The sequence below is a fragment of the Manis javanica genome, chromosome 2 (assembly GCF_040802235.1).
Source record: "Manis javanica isolate MJ-LG chromosome 2, MJ_LKY, whole genome shotgun sequence".
Taxonomy (NCBI): domain Eukaryota; kingdom Metazoa; phylum Chordata; class Mammalia; order Pholidota; family Manidae; genus Manis; species Manis javanica.
The window spans coordinates 60,051,897-60,073,136 of record NC_133157.1 but is presented as its reverse complement, the minus strand read 5'-3'; the positions used below and the strand labels follow the sequence as shown (position 1 = coordinate 60,073,136).

Sequence of the window (21,240 nt, the reverse complement as noted above, 5' to 3'; positions counted from 1 at the left end):
TGGTTCCAGGATGTGGATGAATGGAACATAGCTCACCTGAATACCGTCTTGGATGTGGTTGAAGAAGAGTGTGGTATTTCTATTGAGGGCGTAAATACTCCTTATCTCTATTTTGGCATGTGGAAAACCACATTTGCATGGCACACCGAGGATATGGACCTCTACAGCATTAATTATCTCCACTTTGGAGAGCCGAAGTCTTGGCAAGTTACATGTTTATTATTCATAAGCTTAGGAGTTTTGAAATTTGGGCAATATGAACCTACTAAAGAGGATTTTCCCCCCCTTTACCTGGTAGATTCAGATTTATATGAGTTGTAAGAAAGTTTTTGAGTATAGTAATTAATTGTATTCCACTCTGTCCAATGTTTTGCTCAAAACCATAAAGCTAGTGGTGACTTGTATTTCTAAAGTGGCGTGCAGATCATTTTGTAGGCTATGGATTGATGCATGTTTTAGTCTCAAAGAATTTGTTAGGCATCTTTTCTTCTCTGAGGATTTGTTGTAAGATATGCAGGAGATAGGAGTAAAGTTGAATTCCTGGAAGTAGAGTATCAAGTAATCTTACTGATCTTCTGGTCTAGCCTCCTCTAAATAAATGTGAAGTTTAGGGAGAGGTGGAATTGAATCAGGAGGCCTATTATCACTCTTTGGATGATGGGCATGGGGAAAAGAATAAGTTGATATTAATATGTGTTCTTAACTTACAATTTTTTGTGTTTGTGAGCCTCTTTCCTCATCTTTCTGAGCAATGATTTAAAGGTGTATCACTCTATAAAATTCATCATGTAGTACATTCCCTGTACATATGTAATTATTAGTCTGTCACTAGCCCTGGTATCCTTCTTGGTTAACCAGTTTCATGTTTTGAACTTGTTTTTTGGGTTTTAGTCTTAGGAGAGTTTAGCTATCAATTCTACTTTCTATAATACTTATACATGCAGGATAGCACAGAAGCATATGAAGCATCAACTGGACAGTCCAGAAGATACAGTGTTTCTGATGGTTATGAACATGATAGCATGCTCTTAGGTGCTTGTGCCAGCCTAATAGTTTTCTTGCCTTCAATTTAAAAATAATGGCTTCTTTCCAAGTTCTCCTGCTGATCAGGTGTTGAGATACAATGTATAATCTCTATCCCCATCTTGCCATTATTTGCCCTTGATGTTTTATCATTTGGTGAGGTGTGGTGTGAAGTTGTAAGCTTTCTCCAAAAATTCATATATAGCAAAAATGACGTTTAGTTGGAAGGAAAGTTTTAGGTGGAAGAGTAAAGTTCGTAGGACATGCAGGAGAAATCCAGGCAGTTCCTGGTCTGCTGTGGAGCTATGTGATCTAAAAAATGTTAGCAGTAGGCTGTTTAACTTATCTTTAGGGTATTTTACTTGCACATTTAATCTGATAACTTCTTAGCATTTCTGTTCTTTTAATGGAATAAAGCATTACTTTAAAATCATATAATCATATCAGTGAATCATAACATCTTTAATAGGTGGTGTAGGACTGAGAAAGGCTTTTATGACAGAGGAGTGTGATGTGATTATTCATTGTACAGATGTTTATCAAGGGTCAGTTTTGAGCACACGCTTTAGGCCCCATGGGGGGGCCTTGAACACCACTGGACATCTGCTGGTATGTCATTATTTGGTACTTCTGGGACTTAGCTTTGAGAGACTTGGTAAAATATTTTAAGCAGTCCATAGGCTCCTGGACAGTATCTCACCTGCATAGCTACCTCCATGCTCTTTCTGACATTTACTTTCAGTGTGGACAAAATAAAATGATGCAGATAAATTCAGCATGTTGGTGAAACCTAGTATTTAGGCAATTGTATACTGTATTTCCCTTAAGAAATCTGAAAAGTTAGTAGCAAAACTTTCCTGGAGGTTCATTAGAAATTTAGTTAATGAGAATGCCTGGGACACTAATTTGAGTTTTTAGTATTAGAAGAGTTTAGATGATGTCACTGCTTTCTTTATTTTATTTTATTTTATTTTTTATTAAGGTATGATTGATATGTACTCTTATGAAGATTTCACATGAAAAAACAATGTGGTTACTGCATTTACCCATATTATCAAGTCCCCACCCATACCCCAGTGCAGTCACTGTCCATCAGTGCAGCAAGTTGCCAGAGATCTGGATGTCACTGCTTTCTTATTAAGAAAGATCATTTTCCCCCTGCCTATTGGGAACAAGATTATGTTGTCTCCTAAAGATCACTTAGAGGAGAATATTCTGGTCAGGGCTAAGAATGATTCTAGAGTTGTATGTCTTTGGGAAAGAGTACCACTGTTCATGAGAGAAAATAGTTATGCCTGTTTTCAAAGTCTTTCTGCTAGCATCTATATTTTCTGTAGTTAATTACTCTATTAGTTATTGTAGACATATAGACTCCATTTTATGTATTAACGGATTTATAATATCACTATTATCTTTAACCTTGACCATCATTTACAATGATAAAATAGTAAAACAGCAATGAGTTATAACAGCTAATCTACATTCCATTTTCTAAAATAACTACTGGAGGAAAAGAATGATAAAATGACTCTAGGGGTATTTCCCTGTAGATTTATGAAAGATTATATTGGCTTAATGTAAATAATTTTGAGGTAAACTCTATTACCATTAAATTCATTTTAGCAATCATCATAATATATTTGAAGTGAGCTTTGAAAAGTGGTAAAAGCATTACAAATTCATGTAAAAATTGAGAGATAGGCAGTGTCTGTGGCAGACCATAGATTCAAGGGACCAACAACTGTGGCTGTAGTCATTATACTGCTCCAACATGTGTGGTTAAGTACAAATAAATGTACTTCTGTGAACCCCAGTTTCCTCAACCACAAAATGACAAGGTTAATCAGGAGATCTCTAATGCTTCACTTTTTAAAATGTTATTTTCTATTTTATATATTTTTATTGAAGTATCACTGATATACAATCTTATGAAGCTTTCACATGAACAGCATTGTGGTTACAACATTCACCCATAATATCAAGTCCTCACGCTTGCATTGCAGTCACTGTCTATCAGCATAGTAAGATGCTGTAGAGTCATTACTTATCTTCTCCATGCTGTATTGCCTTCCTGATGACTTACCTCTTTTGTGATTGTGAATTGTAGTGCCCCTTAATCCCCATCTGCCTCCCCCCATCCTCCCCTTTGGTAACCTCTAGAGCATTCTTGGAGTCTGTGAGTCTGCTGCTGTTTTGTTCTTTCAGTTTTCCTTTGTTTTCATACTCCACAAATGAGAAGTCCTTTGGTACTTGCCTTTCTCCGCCTGGCTATTTCACTGAGCATAATACCCTCTAGCTCCATCCGTGTTGTCACAAATGGTAGGATTTGTTTTCTTCTTATGGCTGAATAATATTCCATTGTGTATATGTACCACATCTTCTTTATCCATTCATTTACTGATGGACACATAGGTTGCTTCCATATCTTCGCTATTGTAAATAGTGCTGGGATAAACATAGGGGTGCATATGTCTTTTTGAATCAGGGATCTTGTTTTCTTCAGGTAAATTCTTAGAAGTGGAATTCCTGGGTCATATGGTATTTCAATTTTTAGTTTTTTGAGAACCTTCATATTGCTTTCCACAATGGTTGAACTAATTTACAGTCGTCCACCAACAGTGTAGAAGGGTTCCCCTTTCTCTGCATCCTTGCCAGCATTTGTTGTTTCTTGTCTCTTGGATGTTGACCATCCTAACTGGTGTGAGGTGATATCTCATTGTGGTTTTAGTTTGCATTTCCCTGATAATTAGTGATGTAGAACATCTTTTCATGTGCCTGTTGGCCATCTGAATATCTTCTTTGGAGAACTGTCTGTTCAGATCCTCTGCCCATTTTTTAATTGGGTTATTTGCTTTTTGTTTGTTGAGGTGTGTGAGTTCTTTATATATTTTGGATGTTAACCCTTTATCAGCTATTTCATTTACAAATATAGTCTATATTGTAGCATGCATTTTTGTTCTACTGATGGTGTCCTTTGCTGTATAGAAGCTTTTTAGTTTGATGTAGTCCCATTTGTTCATTTTTGCTTCTGTTTCTCTTGCCTGAGGAGATGTGTTCTGGAAAAAGTTGCTTGTATTTATATTCAAGAGATTTTTGCCTATGTTTTCTTCTAAGAGTTTTATGGTTTCATGACTTACATTCAGGTCTTTGATCCATTTTGAGTTTACTCTTGTGTATGGAGTTAGACCGTAATCTAGTTTCATTCTCTTACATGTAGCTATCGAATTTTGCCAACACCAGTTTTTGAAGAGGCTGTCATTTCCCCATTGTACATTCATGGCTCCTTTATCATGTATTAATTGGCTATTTATGCATGGTTTATATCTGGGCTCTCTATTTTGTTCCATTTATCTATGGGTCTGTTCTTGTGCTAGTACCGAATTGTTTTCATTACTATGGCTTTGTAGTAGAGCTTGAAGTTGGGGAGCATAGTCCCACCAGCTTTATTCTTCTTTCTCAGAATTGCTTTGGCTGTTTGAGGTCTTTTTTGGTTCCCTGTGAATTTAAGAGCTATCTGTTCTAGTTTGTTGAAGAATGCTGTTGGTATTTTGGTAGGGATTGCATTGCATCTGTAGACTGCTGTAGGCAGGATGGCCATTTTGACAATATTAATTCTTCCCATCCATGAGCACAGGATGTATTTCATTTATTTGTGTCTTGTATTTTTTGTAGTATAGGTCTTTCACTTCTTTGGTTAAGATTATTCCTAGGTATTTTATTATTTTTGATTCTAATGCTTCACATTTGTGATTTTTGATAAGAACTGTAGGAATATTCTTACCTTACAAAATGAGAGAACGAGGAGATGTCATAAGGTTATGCATGTGCCTGGGTGTGCACAGAGTGGTGTCCTTTTGTAGTGCTGTCTCTTTATGGAGTGGTGACATCTGGGCAGTTGTCTTTACTGTCCTCTGGGGATGCCCTCATCTGTTTGATATCTCTGATGTCCACAGCGTCTTCTTCTTTCTCTCTGGCCTTGTAGGCTGGCATTGGACTTTGACTTCTTCCTTTTCTACCCTCATGCACCAAGTTCTGTGTATGATTAATGCAAAGACTGCCTAAGATAATCTCCTTACTTCCATCTGCACTGCTCTCCTTTGTCCTTGAATCTCTTAGATGCTGCCTGAGGGCTTTCTGGATCATGTGCTCCTCCTACCATTTTTGCACCTTTCAAGTGGTTGTGACTACCTTTTCCCCCATTCCTGTGTCTTTCTTGAAGCTGTGGTCTGTGTCTGTGTACCTCTGAATCATCAACACAGGCCCTGGCTGTAAGACTGATGCTCTGTAAATAATTCTTGTTTGCTGAGCAAGTGTCCATGAATATAGGGTCATACTAAAGAGACTAGAGGAGCTAATGATTATTTAAACATTTCTAGACTGGAGGTTTAAGGGGAAATGAATGCTTAAAGTGAGCAGATAGAAAACTGCTTTGGCAGTCAGTGATAAGTTATTTATTTTCTTTGAATGAATATTGACTTTGGAACCAGAAAACCTGTTTTAAAATCCCAATCTTTCACTTACAAGCTGAATGACTTAGGATAAATCACTGTACTCCTTTCATCATGAGTTTCTCTAACTGCCCAATGGAGGCATGACTTATTTTCTCTCCACTTAGAGGATTGCTAGGATGTCCAGGGATATGCTTTGTGTAAAAGTGCTTTGTAAGCTATAAAGTACTATACAAATATTTCTAATTACTGCTATTTTAATCACCTTATAAAAATAAATAATTTTTGGTCATTGTGATTACTGAAAGCTTGAACTTTGCATGAGGTGTCTGTGTATAATAGAGTGGGAGTTTCCAGGATAAATACAATATAATTCTCTTTCACCTATCATGTGTGATAGTGGTGAATTGCTGGGAGATACGGAATTTAGACGGTGACTTGAATCCTTTCTGGGACCAAACATAATGAGTAAGAGACTTTCAAACTTACTGTGTAGAGAATGAGAAAGGTGAGTGTAAAATACCGTGTATAAAGCACATATCAAACCTCCTGATATGTCATAGGTACTCAATAGATGTTAACATTTCAAATATTTCATTTAACAAATATATATTGAATGTCTTATATATATGACCTCATAGATCTTATATTAATAAGGATTCTTGGTTCTAAATGAGAAAAAACCAATTTAAGAAAAAAGTCAACATGAAATAATACTGGCAGAAAGCCAGTATTTGTCAGTGTATACAGTTGGGATAAGATAGAGGCGTGGCTCAGTCTGGAGATGAGATGCTACCATTTGGTGTCTGTCTCAGCTTTTCTTTTCATCTCTCCTGCCATCTTATGCTCTTTTTCCTCTTATTTTCTTGTTGCTACTCTTTAACTTAAAGCCACCACCACCACCTCCAAGAACCAGAGAAACCCCTTCTAGTGAAAAGAAATTGCTGAATCAAATCCATAATTCTTAGGGAAAAATCAGAAAGTTAATGCAAATCTTTTTACCATGTAGTTCATGGAGGATAGCATTACTGCTGTTAGCCATGCAAACTGCTGTAGCAGGTGTCATAGTTCACAAATAATTTTGCCTAGTTTATCTTTTCCCCCCATATTTCTCTCCCTCCTTTTCAGACTTAGTTGTACAGTTTAGATAGGTTGCACTTTGTAGAAAATACATATTATCTAATATTTGTTTTCCAAAAAATATTCTGGAGCATATAGGAAATTGTCCTATTCCCCTGGCTGCCCCACTCACCCTGCCCCGTTCTACAGGTAGGCTTGCAAACAGATTTATAGACTTCTGTGACCCCAAATGTGTTCATTCTTTGCAAGCTTACTTTTAAGGAGTAGCACTTGATTAGGGTGGTGAAGTATATTGTTTGTCTTGGGTGACTCCTTTCATTTAGTGAAGTCCTTGTGTGTGTGTCAGGAACTGTGATAATCACTTTACAAAACTGTCTCAGCTAATCCAAACAGCAGATTGAACTAGTTGTTTTTTTTTGCCCCATTTTTAAACCTAGGATTCTGAGATTTAGAGCTCTAAGTGCTTTATCTAGCCATTAGGATTCTTGCAGCTGGAATTTAAACTCTTGTTTGACTCTTCCCATAGATTTAAAGAGAAAAGGAAAGACTAAGGAATAGGCAAGAAGAAAGTGTGCCTATCTTTCTTTTTACATCAGTGACTTTATTTTAATAGATTTTTTGCAGAATCAAAAGAAGAACATGCCTCTCATTTCTTGGGACCAAACTGTGGTATAAGAGAGAAGAGTTTCAGACGGGTACTGTGTGACTAGATTCCAGTCTTGTGATAATTGATAGAGGTTATGGGGATAGGGTGACCACTGGAGGTGAGAGTGGGAGAAACCACTGGCTCAGCTTTATTTGCTTGGCACTTCAGATTTGTTCTTTAGATATTACAGTTGGAAATCCACTTGAAGTCAGAAATAAAAGCCCACATTTTAGAAAGAATTAGTTTTACCTTGACAGCGGATTTTGTTTTCCTCTAGGGAGTAGGCCATAATTCTTCAATTAGACATTTATTTAAATTCTGTCCCCTTCAATGAAGCTTTGGAACAAGCTAGTCTGTCCCTGTCAAGAGATAAGAGTGCTTTGTCACTCAAAACTGTCAAATAAGAACTTCTGGGATGGGGACAAGGGAGGCCGAGTTTGAGCCCAGCTTCTGAAGACTTTAACAATCCTCCTTAGCCTTCCAGTATTGCAGGACAACTAATTTTTACTTTAAAATTAAACATAAAATTCATATCTTTTCTCATGCTATTTGGAATATATTTTAATTCATTTAAAAATGATGTTTGCATTGGATTTGTATGGATTGAGAATATTTTTTTGAGGTTGTCTTGGCTCCTTGAGATAGAAACTAAGGATGAACTAGCTTAGTCAAAAAGGTGAATTTTATTGGCTCATGTAGCCATGAACCGCCAGAACATCAGAAACCACTGGAAGTTGCCAGGGTGTGTTGGGTCCTGGGCTCCACTTCTCTTTGTTGCCTTTATTCTTCTCCCTGGCTTATATATTCCTAGCTGTATCACCAGGGAGGAAAGCTGCCTTGCCTGGGGAGGGGCCATGGGTTTTCCTGTCTTGGATCCCATACTCATAGATAAGGCCTAGGGAGGCCAAGGGAAGGAAGGTATAATGACTGCTCTGGCTTGGGTCATGGCCTTGCCACTGTGGCAGTGGGGACACAGGCATGAAGACTGGTAGCTTCCATTAGAATTACATTTTGGATTTGGGGGAGACCATTCCCCATAAGGAAGAGAGTGTTATTACCTGATTATGCTGCACAAGGGGAATAAACCTGATGTCTCCTATATATCTATAAGGCACAGGAAAATGCCCAATAAATGTTAAAGCATTTACTTAAAAATCTTAGGAAGGTTAATTGAATTATCCCAATTGACTCTTAATTTATTTCCTGTAAGATTTGAAAAAATACCCTGTGGGGATATTTGCTTAAGATGAAATGTGCACACACACACACGCGCACACACACACACACACACACACACACATTTAACATAATATATTAAAGATATTATGGATGTTAAACATATTAAAATGTATCCTTATTTAACTTACTATAGAATCATTTCTAACGGTTTATTGGTAACTTGCTCAACTGGTTGGCAGAAATAAATCTCTACACTGGACTTGAAACTAAAGAATTTGTATTTGTAAGTTTTTCTGATTACTTGAACAAGTATTACTCTCTTTTCTTGAGATTTATGTATATGTCAGTTTTATCATTTTATTATGTCCTATTCTCTTAGAACTTCTCTCTCACTGATTTATATATTTTGGTCTTGTCTCCTCAACTAGACTTTCAGCTTCTCAAGGGCAGCACCATGGTGTGTTTGTGGGGCCAGGCATCTCAGCAGGCACACAGGCCTGTGCAGTCAGTGAAGCAGGCTTCTGGGGGCTCTTATAACTTGTGCGTCATGTATATGTGCAGCTTCATGCTTCTTTTGCTCATTGATCTCCTTATAATACTCTTTTTGGTTTCTTATTCATAAATATTATAAAATCAGTCTATAAAATAATGCAGTTATACCTCTTGGGTGATGCATGGTGGTTGCCAGAGGCTTGGGGTGGGGCTTTGGTAAAATGCATAAAAGGAGTCAAAAGGTACAGACTTTCAGTTATAAAATAAATAAGTCATGGCACGTAATGTACAGCATATGGTGACTATAGTTAATAATACTATATTGCATATTTGAAAGTTGCATAGAGTAGATCTTAAAAAATCTCATTGCTAGAAAAATTATGACTGTTTATGGTGGTGGATGTTAACCAGACTTATAGTGGTGATCATTTCACAATGTATACAAATATCCAACCATTATTCTATATGCCTGAAGCTGATATAATATTGTATATTAATTATATCTCAGTTAAAAACAAGAAATATGCCATGCAGCAATTTTCTCAATTTAATATAAACTATTTTTAGCAGTGTAAAAGCTCTGATTACAATTTTTTTTTTCATTTTATCTCTTAGTAGTATCTCTGTGGTAAAAAAAGTGAATGTTCTTGAATAGAATTGGCCTGATGTATAGGACATTTTAGAAGCTACATAAAACTGTTAGAATGTTTAAATTAACTAATTTATATTGAAGTATATAGTTGGTAGGCAATATTATATTACTTTCTGGTATACAACAGTGATTTGACATATTTGTTAGACATTATTAGACACTAATACATTGTCAGTGATGATAACTTTTGATAGCTTGCCTATGAGAAATCCATAAACAATACACTCCAAATCTAATACAACATAACCAATTGTAAGTTCATCCTTTTTCCACTTCTTCCAAATGACTACTTATTTGTGGGTGTTCTGTAAGCAGTTTCTTTATTTGGAGACTCACACATAAAGTTTCTGAAGCATTACTTTACCACACATATTTCTGAGAAGTTATAGCAACTAGTTGAATATCTCTGAAATGATTTTATGATCAGAGAAAAGCCCATTTAACAATCTTTCTTAAAGTGTGGTCAAGAAAAGTGAATATTCTTTGGGAAGACAGTATACATCAAAAAGGACTTGAATTAGATGATTTGCCTTTATGTCTTCAGCTCTTGTAAGTTCTCCCTGCCTACTTAATGAAGATTATCATTATTTAGGGAATTGCAAGTGTTGGCAGAAACATCTGTTGACTTTTTTTTCTTTCTAGAATTTAAGGCTATGTGCCTTTTTGTTTGTTTTGCATGTTTCCTGAGTTATCTTTGGGTAGCTTGGTTGCTTTGCATAAAATGTACTTTAAAAAGCCTCAATTCTCAAAGAGGTGTCCAACTGTAAAGAGGGTGAATGTGGTAGCTTTCCCTTGAAGATTGTTTTAATCACAGGAAATCTCCTTGAAAATGTTTTAATACTTTGTGGAGTTCATTGTGGTAGAGGTTTTTAAGCCAATTGTAGTGGAACCCTTTAAGCTACTTTATCTTATTCATGGATGGTATAATCATCACTTGAATTTACTTGGAAAGGATACTATCCGCAGAAGATTTCTATATAGGGTAACATTACTTTTGGGAAAATAATAGCTATGGAAAATTTTGATAATAGGCAAATAACTTCTTATGGGTATGTTCTTTGTTTATTACCAATTTTTGAAGTTATTCTGTTTCATATCCTCTTGAAATGGCTTTTTTTCTTCTGTTTCATTAATGTTTGCTCTTATTATAAAACATTGCATCTCTATTCAGTGGTTTTTGGTTTTGTTTGTTTTCTGCTTGTTCAATACATATTTATTGAGTATCCATCTGTCAGGTACTAGGGTAGGTGCTAGTGATGTCATGGTGTACAGGACAGAATGGCATTTACAGTTTTGAAATAACAACTTTCAGCACCCCATCACCACTTTTATTTTGTAGCAGTAGCAGAATCTTTGTTCTTAGTAAAATTTTAGTGGAATCAAAATCTTTAACATAGGATCCAAATCTTAGATAGAATACTAATTCATAAGTCAGAAAAAATATTTTCTGTGATGCATTCCTACTTTGGAAAATACTGGCCTGTCACACAAATTTTCAGACTTTCTGTGAATGAAAATATGTAAAACTGAAAGTAAAGGCACAGCTGACCTGGCTGACATGTGTGTGGTGGGAGACTCTCCCTTACCTACTTCTTTGGGGCACTTTGAGGAAACCCTTAGCCCTGAAGGTTGCCATGGAAAACAGTTTGAAAATTAGTCATTTGATCATCCAGTACTAGAAAAATCAGTTTACTGCTGGAATTATCTGTGTTATTATAGATGTGTTATCTGTTGGGTATTTTGGAAAGTATTAAATACTGAATATTAAGAAGTAAATATTTCTTTTATGTTATCTATATTTAATATTAACTAATAAGTCATAATGCCTTTTTTCTTTCAGGCAAAAAAACCTATTAGCGTGTAGGGCACACTTAGAAAATAATAGGTTAGATAATATGAAATATATTATTTCTTGAAAATCAAGTTTTGTGCAGGTATTTTATTAAATTTGATGATTATTTCAGAAAAAAAGTAACTTGATAATTTTTCTGATTGCTCAGGATATTAATTTACATATCTATGCATGCTGAACTATATTTTGAGCTGCAGATTAAAAAGGACTGCCTATATTTGTAAGTTGTTATTCACTGAAACTTCCTTCTTGTTATGGTTTTTTCTTGTTGCAGTTTCCTCTCTTATGACTATCTGCAAATGTGGTTGCTAGAGTTTCCCTTTTTCATCCAATTGTTCTGTCAGGAAATGGGTCACAGATGGCATAAGGATGGGCTAACCTCTAGCTTAATTAAGTTTCTCAGGGGCTTTATTTCTGGTGTCCTTGTAGGGCCTCAGCTCGAACACCTTGTTCTCCTGACATACTTTTAGATGTTTCTTTTAAGTGACACCTTCTTAGAACCACATTCCTTATAATTCTTGTAACATGTGTCTCTGGGGAAGCCATTGTGAGACTCAGATTTGTGTGCTCCACAACACCTGTGAGGAGGCAGAAAGGCAGGATTTGGCAGAAAGTGAAGTTAAATTGCAGTAGAGCCGGTAGATCCACAGGCAGTTTGGGAGCTGGCAGGCCCTTCAAGCTTGCCCCAAACTATAGCAAGAGGACCAGGCCTTTGTACTCAGATGTGGACCATTCATTGCACATAGGCCACCATCCCTTCCTGTGCAGGGCCCCTGATCCTGGGGGCGGGAGTGTGATCTTGGTTGACTGTGATGTGGTGCCAGGAGCCTCCCTTTGGTGAAGGCACTGAGGGCCTCACCTGGAAGGGGTGCCTGGGCAGCTCACACAGCATCCCTCATGGTGGTACTTTCCTTTTCTCACATTCGTCTGCTTTGAAGAACTGAAAATGAAGTAAGCAATGTTCTTTTTCCACAGTTAAGTAATGAGACTTTGTAATATAAAATTTTAATGCTTAAACTTTGATAAATGCACAAGTCTTAAAACTTGTTAGAATCATTAGTAATGTGAAAATGTAACACAATCACACATATAAAATCCACAGTTGTTAAGCCTTCTTTTTGACACAACTAGGTATATGCCTTGATTAAAACCTATATTGTAAATTAACCATTTCAGAAATGTTGAGTTTTGTGAAATATAATGTAGGTACTTTATTTTTGATTCGTGAACTAAAGAAAAACTTTAGTAGTGGTTTAATGGCTTTGTTCTTTATCTCTGCATTTTATTTAAAATGCCGTTGTCTTTCGTTTGGTGCATACTATCATTTTAGTTTGACAGGCCTTGTTAATTTTTTTTTTTAATTTGTGAGTTTTAAAAGTGGGTAAAGGTTAGATGGATAGCTGGAAGAAATATTCTATGTAATCAGAGCCTTGGTCTGGGAGCAGGCTGAAAATCTTTTCTTCTGAATGCTGGTCACTCTCTGGTGACTATAGTAATCATTATCAAGGGTGGGCATGTCCTTGGGAAGGGACACGCTCATTAGGGCCTGCACTCCCCCTCCCCGCCCCCTAGCCAAGTCCCATTTGATGAAAGGGGATGGTATATGGGGCTTGAGAGCATGTCTTGGGCTGTGGAATCAAATAGGTCAGGGGTTGGGAGCCAGTTCTGTTATCCTTCTTGCTTAAGTATATTAGTCCCTCTAAGCCTTGATCTTATCACCAGTAAAATGGAGATGGTGATAGTAGACCTTCTGTCACTGGATCTTAGCACAAGGTCTGGCATAAATGGTCACTTTGATGAACTGTAATCATATTTATTGGTCAGTTATTATTTTCACTGAGCCTTTATCCCTTCAGCTACTATAGAGAGCAAGTCAGGTACATGAGCTTTTTTTTAAATTTAATTAATTTATTTATTTTGGTATCATGAGTCTACAATTACATGAGGAACATTATGTTTACTAGACTCGCCCCATCACCAAGTCCCCCCGACATACCCCATTACAGTCACTGTCCATCAGTGTAGTAAGATGCTATAGAGTCACTACTTGTCTTCTCTGTGTTGTACAAACCTCCCCATGCCACCCCTCCATGTTATGTCTGCCAATAGTAATGCCTCCCCCCCCCTTTTTCCCCCTTATCCCTCCCTTCTCACCCATCTTCCCCAGTCCCTTTCCCTTTGGTAACTGTTAGTCCATTCTTGGGTTCTGTGAGTCTGTTGCTGTTTTGTTCCTTCAGTTTTTTCTTTGTTCTTATACTCCACAGATGAGTGAAATCATTTGATACTTGTCTTTTTCTGCTTGGCTTATTTCACTGAGCAAAAATCCTCTAGCTCCATTCATGTTGTTGAAAATGGTAGGATTTGTTTTCTTCTTATGGCTGAATAATATTCCATTGTGTATATATACCACATCTTCTTTATCCATTCATCTACTGATGGACACTTAGGTTGCTTCCATTTCTTGGCTATTGTAAATAGTGCTGCAATAAACATAGGGGCGCATCTGTCTTTTTTCAAACTGGGCTGCTGCATTCTTAGGGTAAATTCCTAGGAGTGGAATTCATGGGTCAAATGGTATTTCTATTTTAAGTTTTTTGAGGAACCTTAATACTGCTTTCCACAATTGTTGAACTAATTTATATTCCCACCAGTGGTGTAGGAGGGTTCCCCTTTCTCCACAACCTCGCCAACATTTGTTGTTGTTTGTCTTTTGGCTGGTGGCGATTCTTACAGGTGTGAGGTGATATCTCATTGTGGTTTTGATTTGCATTTCTCTGATGATTAGAGATGTGGAGCATCTTTTCATGTGTCTGTTGGCCATTTGAATTTATTCTTTGGAGAAGTGTTGTTGAGATCCTGTGCCCATTTTTTTATTGGACTATTTGCTTTTTGTTTGTTGAGGTGTATAAGCTCTTTATGTATTTTGGATGTCAACCCTTTATTGGATCTGTCATTTATGAATATATTCTCCCATACTGTAGGATGCCTTTTTTTCTCTATTGATGGTGTCCTTTGCTGTACAGAAGCTTTTTAGCTTGATATAGTCCCACTTGTTCATTTTTGCTTTTGTTTCCCTTGCCTGGGGTAATATGTTCATGAAGAAGTTGCTCATGTTTATGTCCAGGAGATTTTTGCCTTTGTTTTTTTCTAAGAGTTTTATGGTTTCATAGCTTACATTCAGGTCTTTGATCCATTTCAAATTTACTTTTGTGTATGGGGTTAGACAATGATCCAGTTTCATTCTCTTACATGTAGCTGTCCAGTTTTGCCTCTTCTATTGAAGAGGCTGTCCTTTCCCCATTGTAATGGCTCCTTTATCATATATTAATTGACCATATATGTTTGGGTTAATATCTGGACTCTCTATTCTGTTCCACTGGTTTGTGGGTCTGTTCTTGTACATGGGTTTTTGTCATGAAAGAGGGGAGGTCAATTTAGAGTTGCTGTCTCTCAGAAAACTGTCCTTGTGGATTTGAACTTTATTCTCCTTGGGAGAGGACCATGAGTGAAACAGCAAGAGGAAGTATAAGCAAAGGAGGAAAGGGCTACTTCACACACAGCCTCAGTGAGGAGAAGGGAGCAAGGATAGCCCTGTTCTAGGACTCATCTGCCTGAGCGTGGTGTGGACATGAAGAGATGCTCCCCTCCGCGCTCTGAGCTTGGCAAGACTGCCCTCCATCTCACAGGGTGGCTGGAAGCTTGGCCACTGATTGGTGAGACTGACATGGGGGCTCGTGTGACCACCTGTGTCAGACAGAGGCATGGTGGCAGAAGTAGGGGCAGTGGTGGGAGTTGAGGACATTCATTTCTAAGCATGTTAGTGATAGCTCCAGGGTTCACAGAAGAAAATAGGGAGACTTTCAGGGAGTGATCTGAGATATTAGAGTTAAAAACACTTCCAATCGACTGGGCCTATCTGAAAAGAGAAATGCATAGGACCAGTTCGTAGAGAAAATCTGAATCGGAGAAACAGATCAGATACATTTTGAAGAATGCAGCAGTACCTCCTGGCAGTTTGAAATACCCGCCTGATACTTCTCAGTTCAAGGTGGTGTTTATATTACAACCATCAGGATAACATCATTTTAGGTTTATCCCTTGAGTAAACTACCCAAAGATGTGCCTAGAGGGATCATTCTGTTTTCCTTGGCCTTCAGATTAGATGTTTTTAAAAAAATTCATAGAAGACCCTGGTTTTAAATAAAACATCACCCTGTAGATATCTAATTAGTGTGTTCATAGTCCATTAATGATTCATAGTTTCTTACTGTTTGCAGAACTGCTGGTAATATTCACTATATCTGAAACAAAAACAGCTCTAAAGGTTAGGTTAACAATTAATTGTTTCAACAAACTGGTATGTATTTGAGAGTATAAAATGGTATGCATCTTATTTGGGGTTTTCAAAGGATGCAGCAAAGAAGTGTGAGATATGTTCATACCCTCAAAGAATTGAGAATTAGCTGCATACCTGAACAATGGTGGCACATAATAGAGTGCCATGAAGTAGGTACTCACTATACAGGTAGGTTAGAAAGGATAATTCATGTGAAAATCTCTGGGGGTGGTAGGCATTCCCTACCTCACTGAACTCAGTGCCTACCCAGTCAAAAGTGATTCATGCACACTAGTTTGATTTTTTCCTGCTTTCCAAAGCAGGAAATTATACATACTTCATGAAAAGTGTAACAGAAGGTTTCTCGGAAGAAGAAAAGAGGTGAGATTGCTGAGATTTATAATGGTCAAACAAAACTTCAAAGAGGAGGTGGAATATGGGCAGAGTGTGGGAGGGTGGGATTTGAAGCAGAATGAAGGGGCTGTTTGAGGTGAGAATTGAGGTCAAAGCCCATGGAGTGACAGAATAATTCATAGTGTAGCCTATTGAAGTGGACTGTTGATATTTAAGGCTGGGCTACATTATAGGGGGTTTTGAGAGCCAGGCAGTAAGGGAGAAAGGTTTTTATAATAAGATAGTGATATGAGGACTATGGCTGCCCAGGGAGATACAGGCAGAGAGTTCAGTTTTGATAGGATGCTAGCTAAGGGCAGATCAAGGTTGAAATTGATGTGAGGGTGTAGGGAGATGTCTATGAGGTTTTGAGGGTATCGAGTGGATAGGACTTGTGACTGGCAGTGGGGTAGAGAAGATGAGGAAAAAGAGGTACCTCAGATAGTTCCAGTTTGAAGGCCAAAGGAAAATGGATTTGTGAGCTGAAATGGGAATGCTAGGAGGAATAACCAACCTCAAGGGCGAAATCATGAATTTGATTTTGTATGTTGAAACTTTTGAAGTGAGGGATACTTTCATAGAAATGTCTAGGAGGTAGTCAGGGCCAAAGAACTAATACTGCTCTCACTGAGGTCTCTAATTGTCTATGATAAACCCCTTTTGTTAGGGCCCTCCAGCTTGCTTTTTCATAGTCACAAGTTCTTTCTGCTAGGTAGATTTTTGAACAGAGAAGGAGAGTAACACGGGCTGACTGGGCTGCTTTGACTAGACAGCGCAAGGCTGGAGGCAGGGTGTGGGTAAGAGGCTGCTGCGGCCATAATGTGTGTGATGGAGAACGGTGGCCTAGACTAATGTGGGGTTGCCAGGTAGAGATGTAGGCAGCTTTAGGAGACCACTCTTGAACATGTAGAAGGTACACATGTAAATTTGGGGATTGGTCATAAAGTGGGATACAATCACTGACAGCTCCCATCTTTCTAGGCAGTTGGTTGGATGGAGAATTCTAGAGGAGAAACAGGTCTGTCAGGTAGATGATGGAGGATTAAGCTTTGGACAAATTGTGTTTGAGGGGTACCAAGTATTTGTTCAGTGGCTGATCAGTTTTAGTGGTTGCAGGCTCAAGAGACACAGGTGGAGTGGAGCTATGGTTCGGCACCATATGAAATATCTTGAAGCCTTGAGTGAAAGTGGTTCTCTCAGGGAAACATGTGGAAGCGCTAAAACAAGGAGCCCTGGGCAGTGACAGTGTTAGGTTTGGCAAGAGCAAAAGGCAGAAAACCGCTGGAAATGAGTTGAAAGTGAGCATTAAGGAACTAGTTGAAAATTCCTGAGAGGATAAGGTACATAAAGATGAAAAAATGTGGCAGCCTTTGCCAAGCAGTTACATTGAGCATGATGAAAATAGAATCTCCTTTCTCAGTATATTTGGTGATGCAAACCAGTGATTTAAAACTGGTAAGTAGTGGATGATTGTCATTTAGTTTTGCTAAAATTTTATCTTCCCAATTCAGTTGGAATAATTTTATTAAAAGTGCCTTAAGGTACAGGATATATGTTTGAATTTCTTTTAGAGAATTGCCTACTTACATCAGATCCAATTAAGTTTTGCATATGCTATCAGTATCATTAAATGCAACCAAGTGTGGTGTTAAGTAAAATGAGAAAAGTTATTTTAGTAAGAAGTAACTTGTATTTAGTATATTGAGCTAGTAAACATAGCAAATGTAGGTCTTAAGAATAACATCTATAAAATTTTGCATTTATATAGTATATTGTGAGATTATTATTTTAAAATTTGTTATTAGGAGGGTCACAGTAAGTAAGTCCAAAACAGCAGGAACTTGTATCACCAAGTTAAAAACACCAGGAACTCATGATTTTAAAAGTCATATAATCATGAAATAAATAAAACTTGTTTTTTTTAAAGTCTATCTGAGAAGTACAACGTTCTTGGAAAGGTTTTGTGGAAATAAAAATGTTGTTGTAATAATTTTGTGTTCTCTATCCTGCTTGTCAATAAAATAAATTTTAAAAGTTAAAAAAAAAACCCCAGCAACCCAACAACCCAGGATATCTTAAAAACAAAGACTAAGCTAACCAATCACAGAACAAAAAACACACACTCTAAACTAGCCCTCGATTGCTAGGATTCAGTGAGTGTAGGAGAGTGTTCTAGTCTCCATGCTGTGGTTAGCTGCCTTCTTATCTGTAAAATGTGTTTGGAATGGGCAGCTGGGGCATTGAAATAGGTGGTTTATAAGTTTATTTTTCTTCTGTCTAGTGTCCAAGGGATATGACTCTGATTGGTTTTCTAATCTCTACTCAGTTCATTGAAGTGGAGTTTGGCATTGATTTTTTTACATGGCATGATTTAGAAATAGATATCCTTAGGATACTAGCTGAACAGTTATAAACCTAGAATTTTTATGTTTAACATTTTAGGTATGCAATACCCCCGGAGCATGGGAAACGACTTGAAAGACTAGCTCAAGGTAAACTTACTTTCTGTATTTCTCATCTAGGTGGGATTTTGTTTTTCAGGTATTTTTATTGTGTAGAATGTCATTGTTAATTTTAGTCTTTTCAGATTATTGGCTGTTAAATATTTCTCTAAGTGAACAATTCAAAATTTTTTCACATTAATGTGTGAATATTTTCTCCTGTTGTATAATGTTCATGGTTATTTTAGTTGGCTGCTTAGTAGTTAATCAAGTGACTGCACTTAACTTATTTTGGTTATTCCAATTATTTTTCTTTCATATAATGTATTTAACATCATTGTGCCAATAATATTTTTCCTTCTTTTAAGTCACACTTGGAGATAAATGCCAAAGAGTACTGATGCTGTATCTCAGAGTAAAGGTGTTTTATGAGTACTTTTCGTGTTGCTTGTTATTTCACCGACTGGTGTGTTAAATCTTCTGGCTACCAGTTCTTGAGTAGCCTTTGGGCCGGGATTGCCCTTATGGAAGTAGAAGGTGAATGTCTCCAGGTAACTGGATAAGCATGAGTTTGTATGCTTTCTTAGACTGGCAAAATTAAACATACTTCACTGGAACTTAAAATTTTATTTTTTATGGCTTTATCCATCTTCATAAGGCCAGACTGAAGAATTCTTTGGGAACTCTATTGATTGTTTCACTCTGTGCTACCTGAAGAGAGTACCTTCCTCTTTTCTTGTCTTACAGATAAACCAGGCAATTTTGCTCCCATCTGCTTGTGCAGAGGAGGAGAATCAGGTTCACCCCCATACCAGTCTCATCTTCTGTTTTACTAGCCACCCTTACCAAGAAAGAAATAGGCTGGTAGTGACTTAGTTCCAGGGGAAAATGGAGTTCCATTTGAGTGACAACTAAGAATAAGATATTCTGCTTTTATCCACAATTGAATTCTCAGTGAGCATTGCCCTTTGAACCGGTGCTGATCTGAGTTTCATTGGTATGTTAGGTTTGCCCTGTGGTAGGAAAGCAAATTTTTCCTCTGCTTTATGTATGCACTCATTTATAGTGAAAAGGGGGCACTGAAAAACCCCTTGCTTTGACTTGACAGTTCTGAATAGAAATTATTAATGGTGTCTAAAAGTTACTTTCCCCCAAATTACAGATGAGTATTAGAAGAAATTATTGTAGCGTCACATTTGTAAGAAGCATTATTATAATATTGGAAGGCTAGTAACTATAAAGCCTTGGTGTTTTTTATAATGTAATACATTATAGTAATAATAGCAATGTAATTGTAGTCTTGAACTCTGTTAAGGACTATTTTCATGAATACTAAGGTGTGTGAATTCTGGTTCTAGATAACAGATTACATCACAGCTTAGAAAATAATTACCATAATGCTTAAATACATAGGCTATGAACTTTGTGCTAAATCTATATGCTGAACTATCCTCTTCTCTGTCATAATTATTCTACCATTTTCTTTGCTACACCACAGAGAACTTCTAAAATGGAGCCAATGTAAACTTTACAGTAGAGAGTCACACACTGAAATTTCTACTATAAACTGTCTGTGAATGTTGATGTAAACTGTCTAAAAATGACACTCCAGGAAAATGGGTGCCATTTGTTTAATCAGTAAGAGGTTAATGAACTTGAAGGATGAACAAGAACTTTAAATTCAGTTGCATGTTTATTCAAAATTGTTTTGCAACGTTATTTTGAGAAATGACACAGGGAAAGACCTTATAAGACAGTGGAGGGTTCCCATCCACCGACTACATGCCAGCCAAATTAATTGAATTCTGCTAAATAATTAAAATGATAAAATAATGCAGTAAATGTGATGGAGCATTATAGGCTGTCTAGGTCAAGGCAGCACTTGATACATAAAATGAAAAGCAGCCTCAGATATTTTCCATTATCTTGTCTGCACATCATAATTATCACACTTGCCTTTTATGCATGAGTGCTTTCATCTTTGGTTTCTATTGAAATCTTGATTGACTGTGGCACCTACAAATATTTTATCTGAAAGACATTAGGCCTGCATCTAATAAAGCCAGGAGTTTGATTTTGCCCTTCAGCTGCTTTCTCATTTATATAGTTTTTTTCCCAATATTATGTAGCCATAAGTGTAATAAAAAATCTCAAGTGAATTGTTGCAGTTTTTATACTTGCTATGTTCACCTATAATGCCATTGCATTCTTTTTAATTTTTGCTTTGATACAATTGAATGGAAAGTATAAAGGCAAATAGAGGTATAATGTTAAATAATGAATGACAATTTTGAACATTTCCAGTTTTTAGAATGTCTAAATCTTGTCTATTTTAGAAACAAGACAATATTTTGCTAGTCTACTAAGTTAAGCAAAATATAGATTAAAGTAAATTGGGAATGGCTACATTTTTTGAAGGACTGTATTCCATTGGTCTCTTACTGTGAATAAAATACTAATATTTAAAAAAAATTCAAGGTGATTTACTTTGATCAAAATTTGGCTACTGGGAAAAGAATATGTGAGTGAGGACTTTGGTGTAGCTGATTTTTGAAGTGTGAATGATCAGTAGAAATCTGGTTTCAACTGACAGTATAGTACAAGTGAAAAAATTGATTCTTTTATCCTTATATTTACTTGTAACAAGTGTTTTAGTTTAGACCTATTTAAAGAACAACATTTCAGCCAAAAAAAGAAG

General features: G+C 36.9%; 1 protein-coding gene across 9 annotated transcripts in view; it reads left to right on the top strand.

Moving 5' to 3' along the window:
- KDM4C (lysine demethylase 4C) overlaps positions 1-21,240 on the top strand; it is a 506,879-nt gene that overhangs the window by 119,510 nt on the left and 366,129 nt on the right. For all 9 annotated transcript variants that reach the window (XM_073228549.1, XM_073228551.1, XM_073228553.1 and 6 more), the window contains 2 exons: positions 10-203; positions 18,544-18,593. In XM_073228549.1, coding sequence (XP_073084650.1) covers positions 10-203; positions 18,544-18,593 — 244 coding nt within the window. The remainder of the gene's footprint in view (positions 1-9; positions 204-18,543; positions 18,594-21,240) is intronic.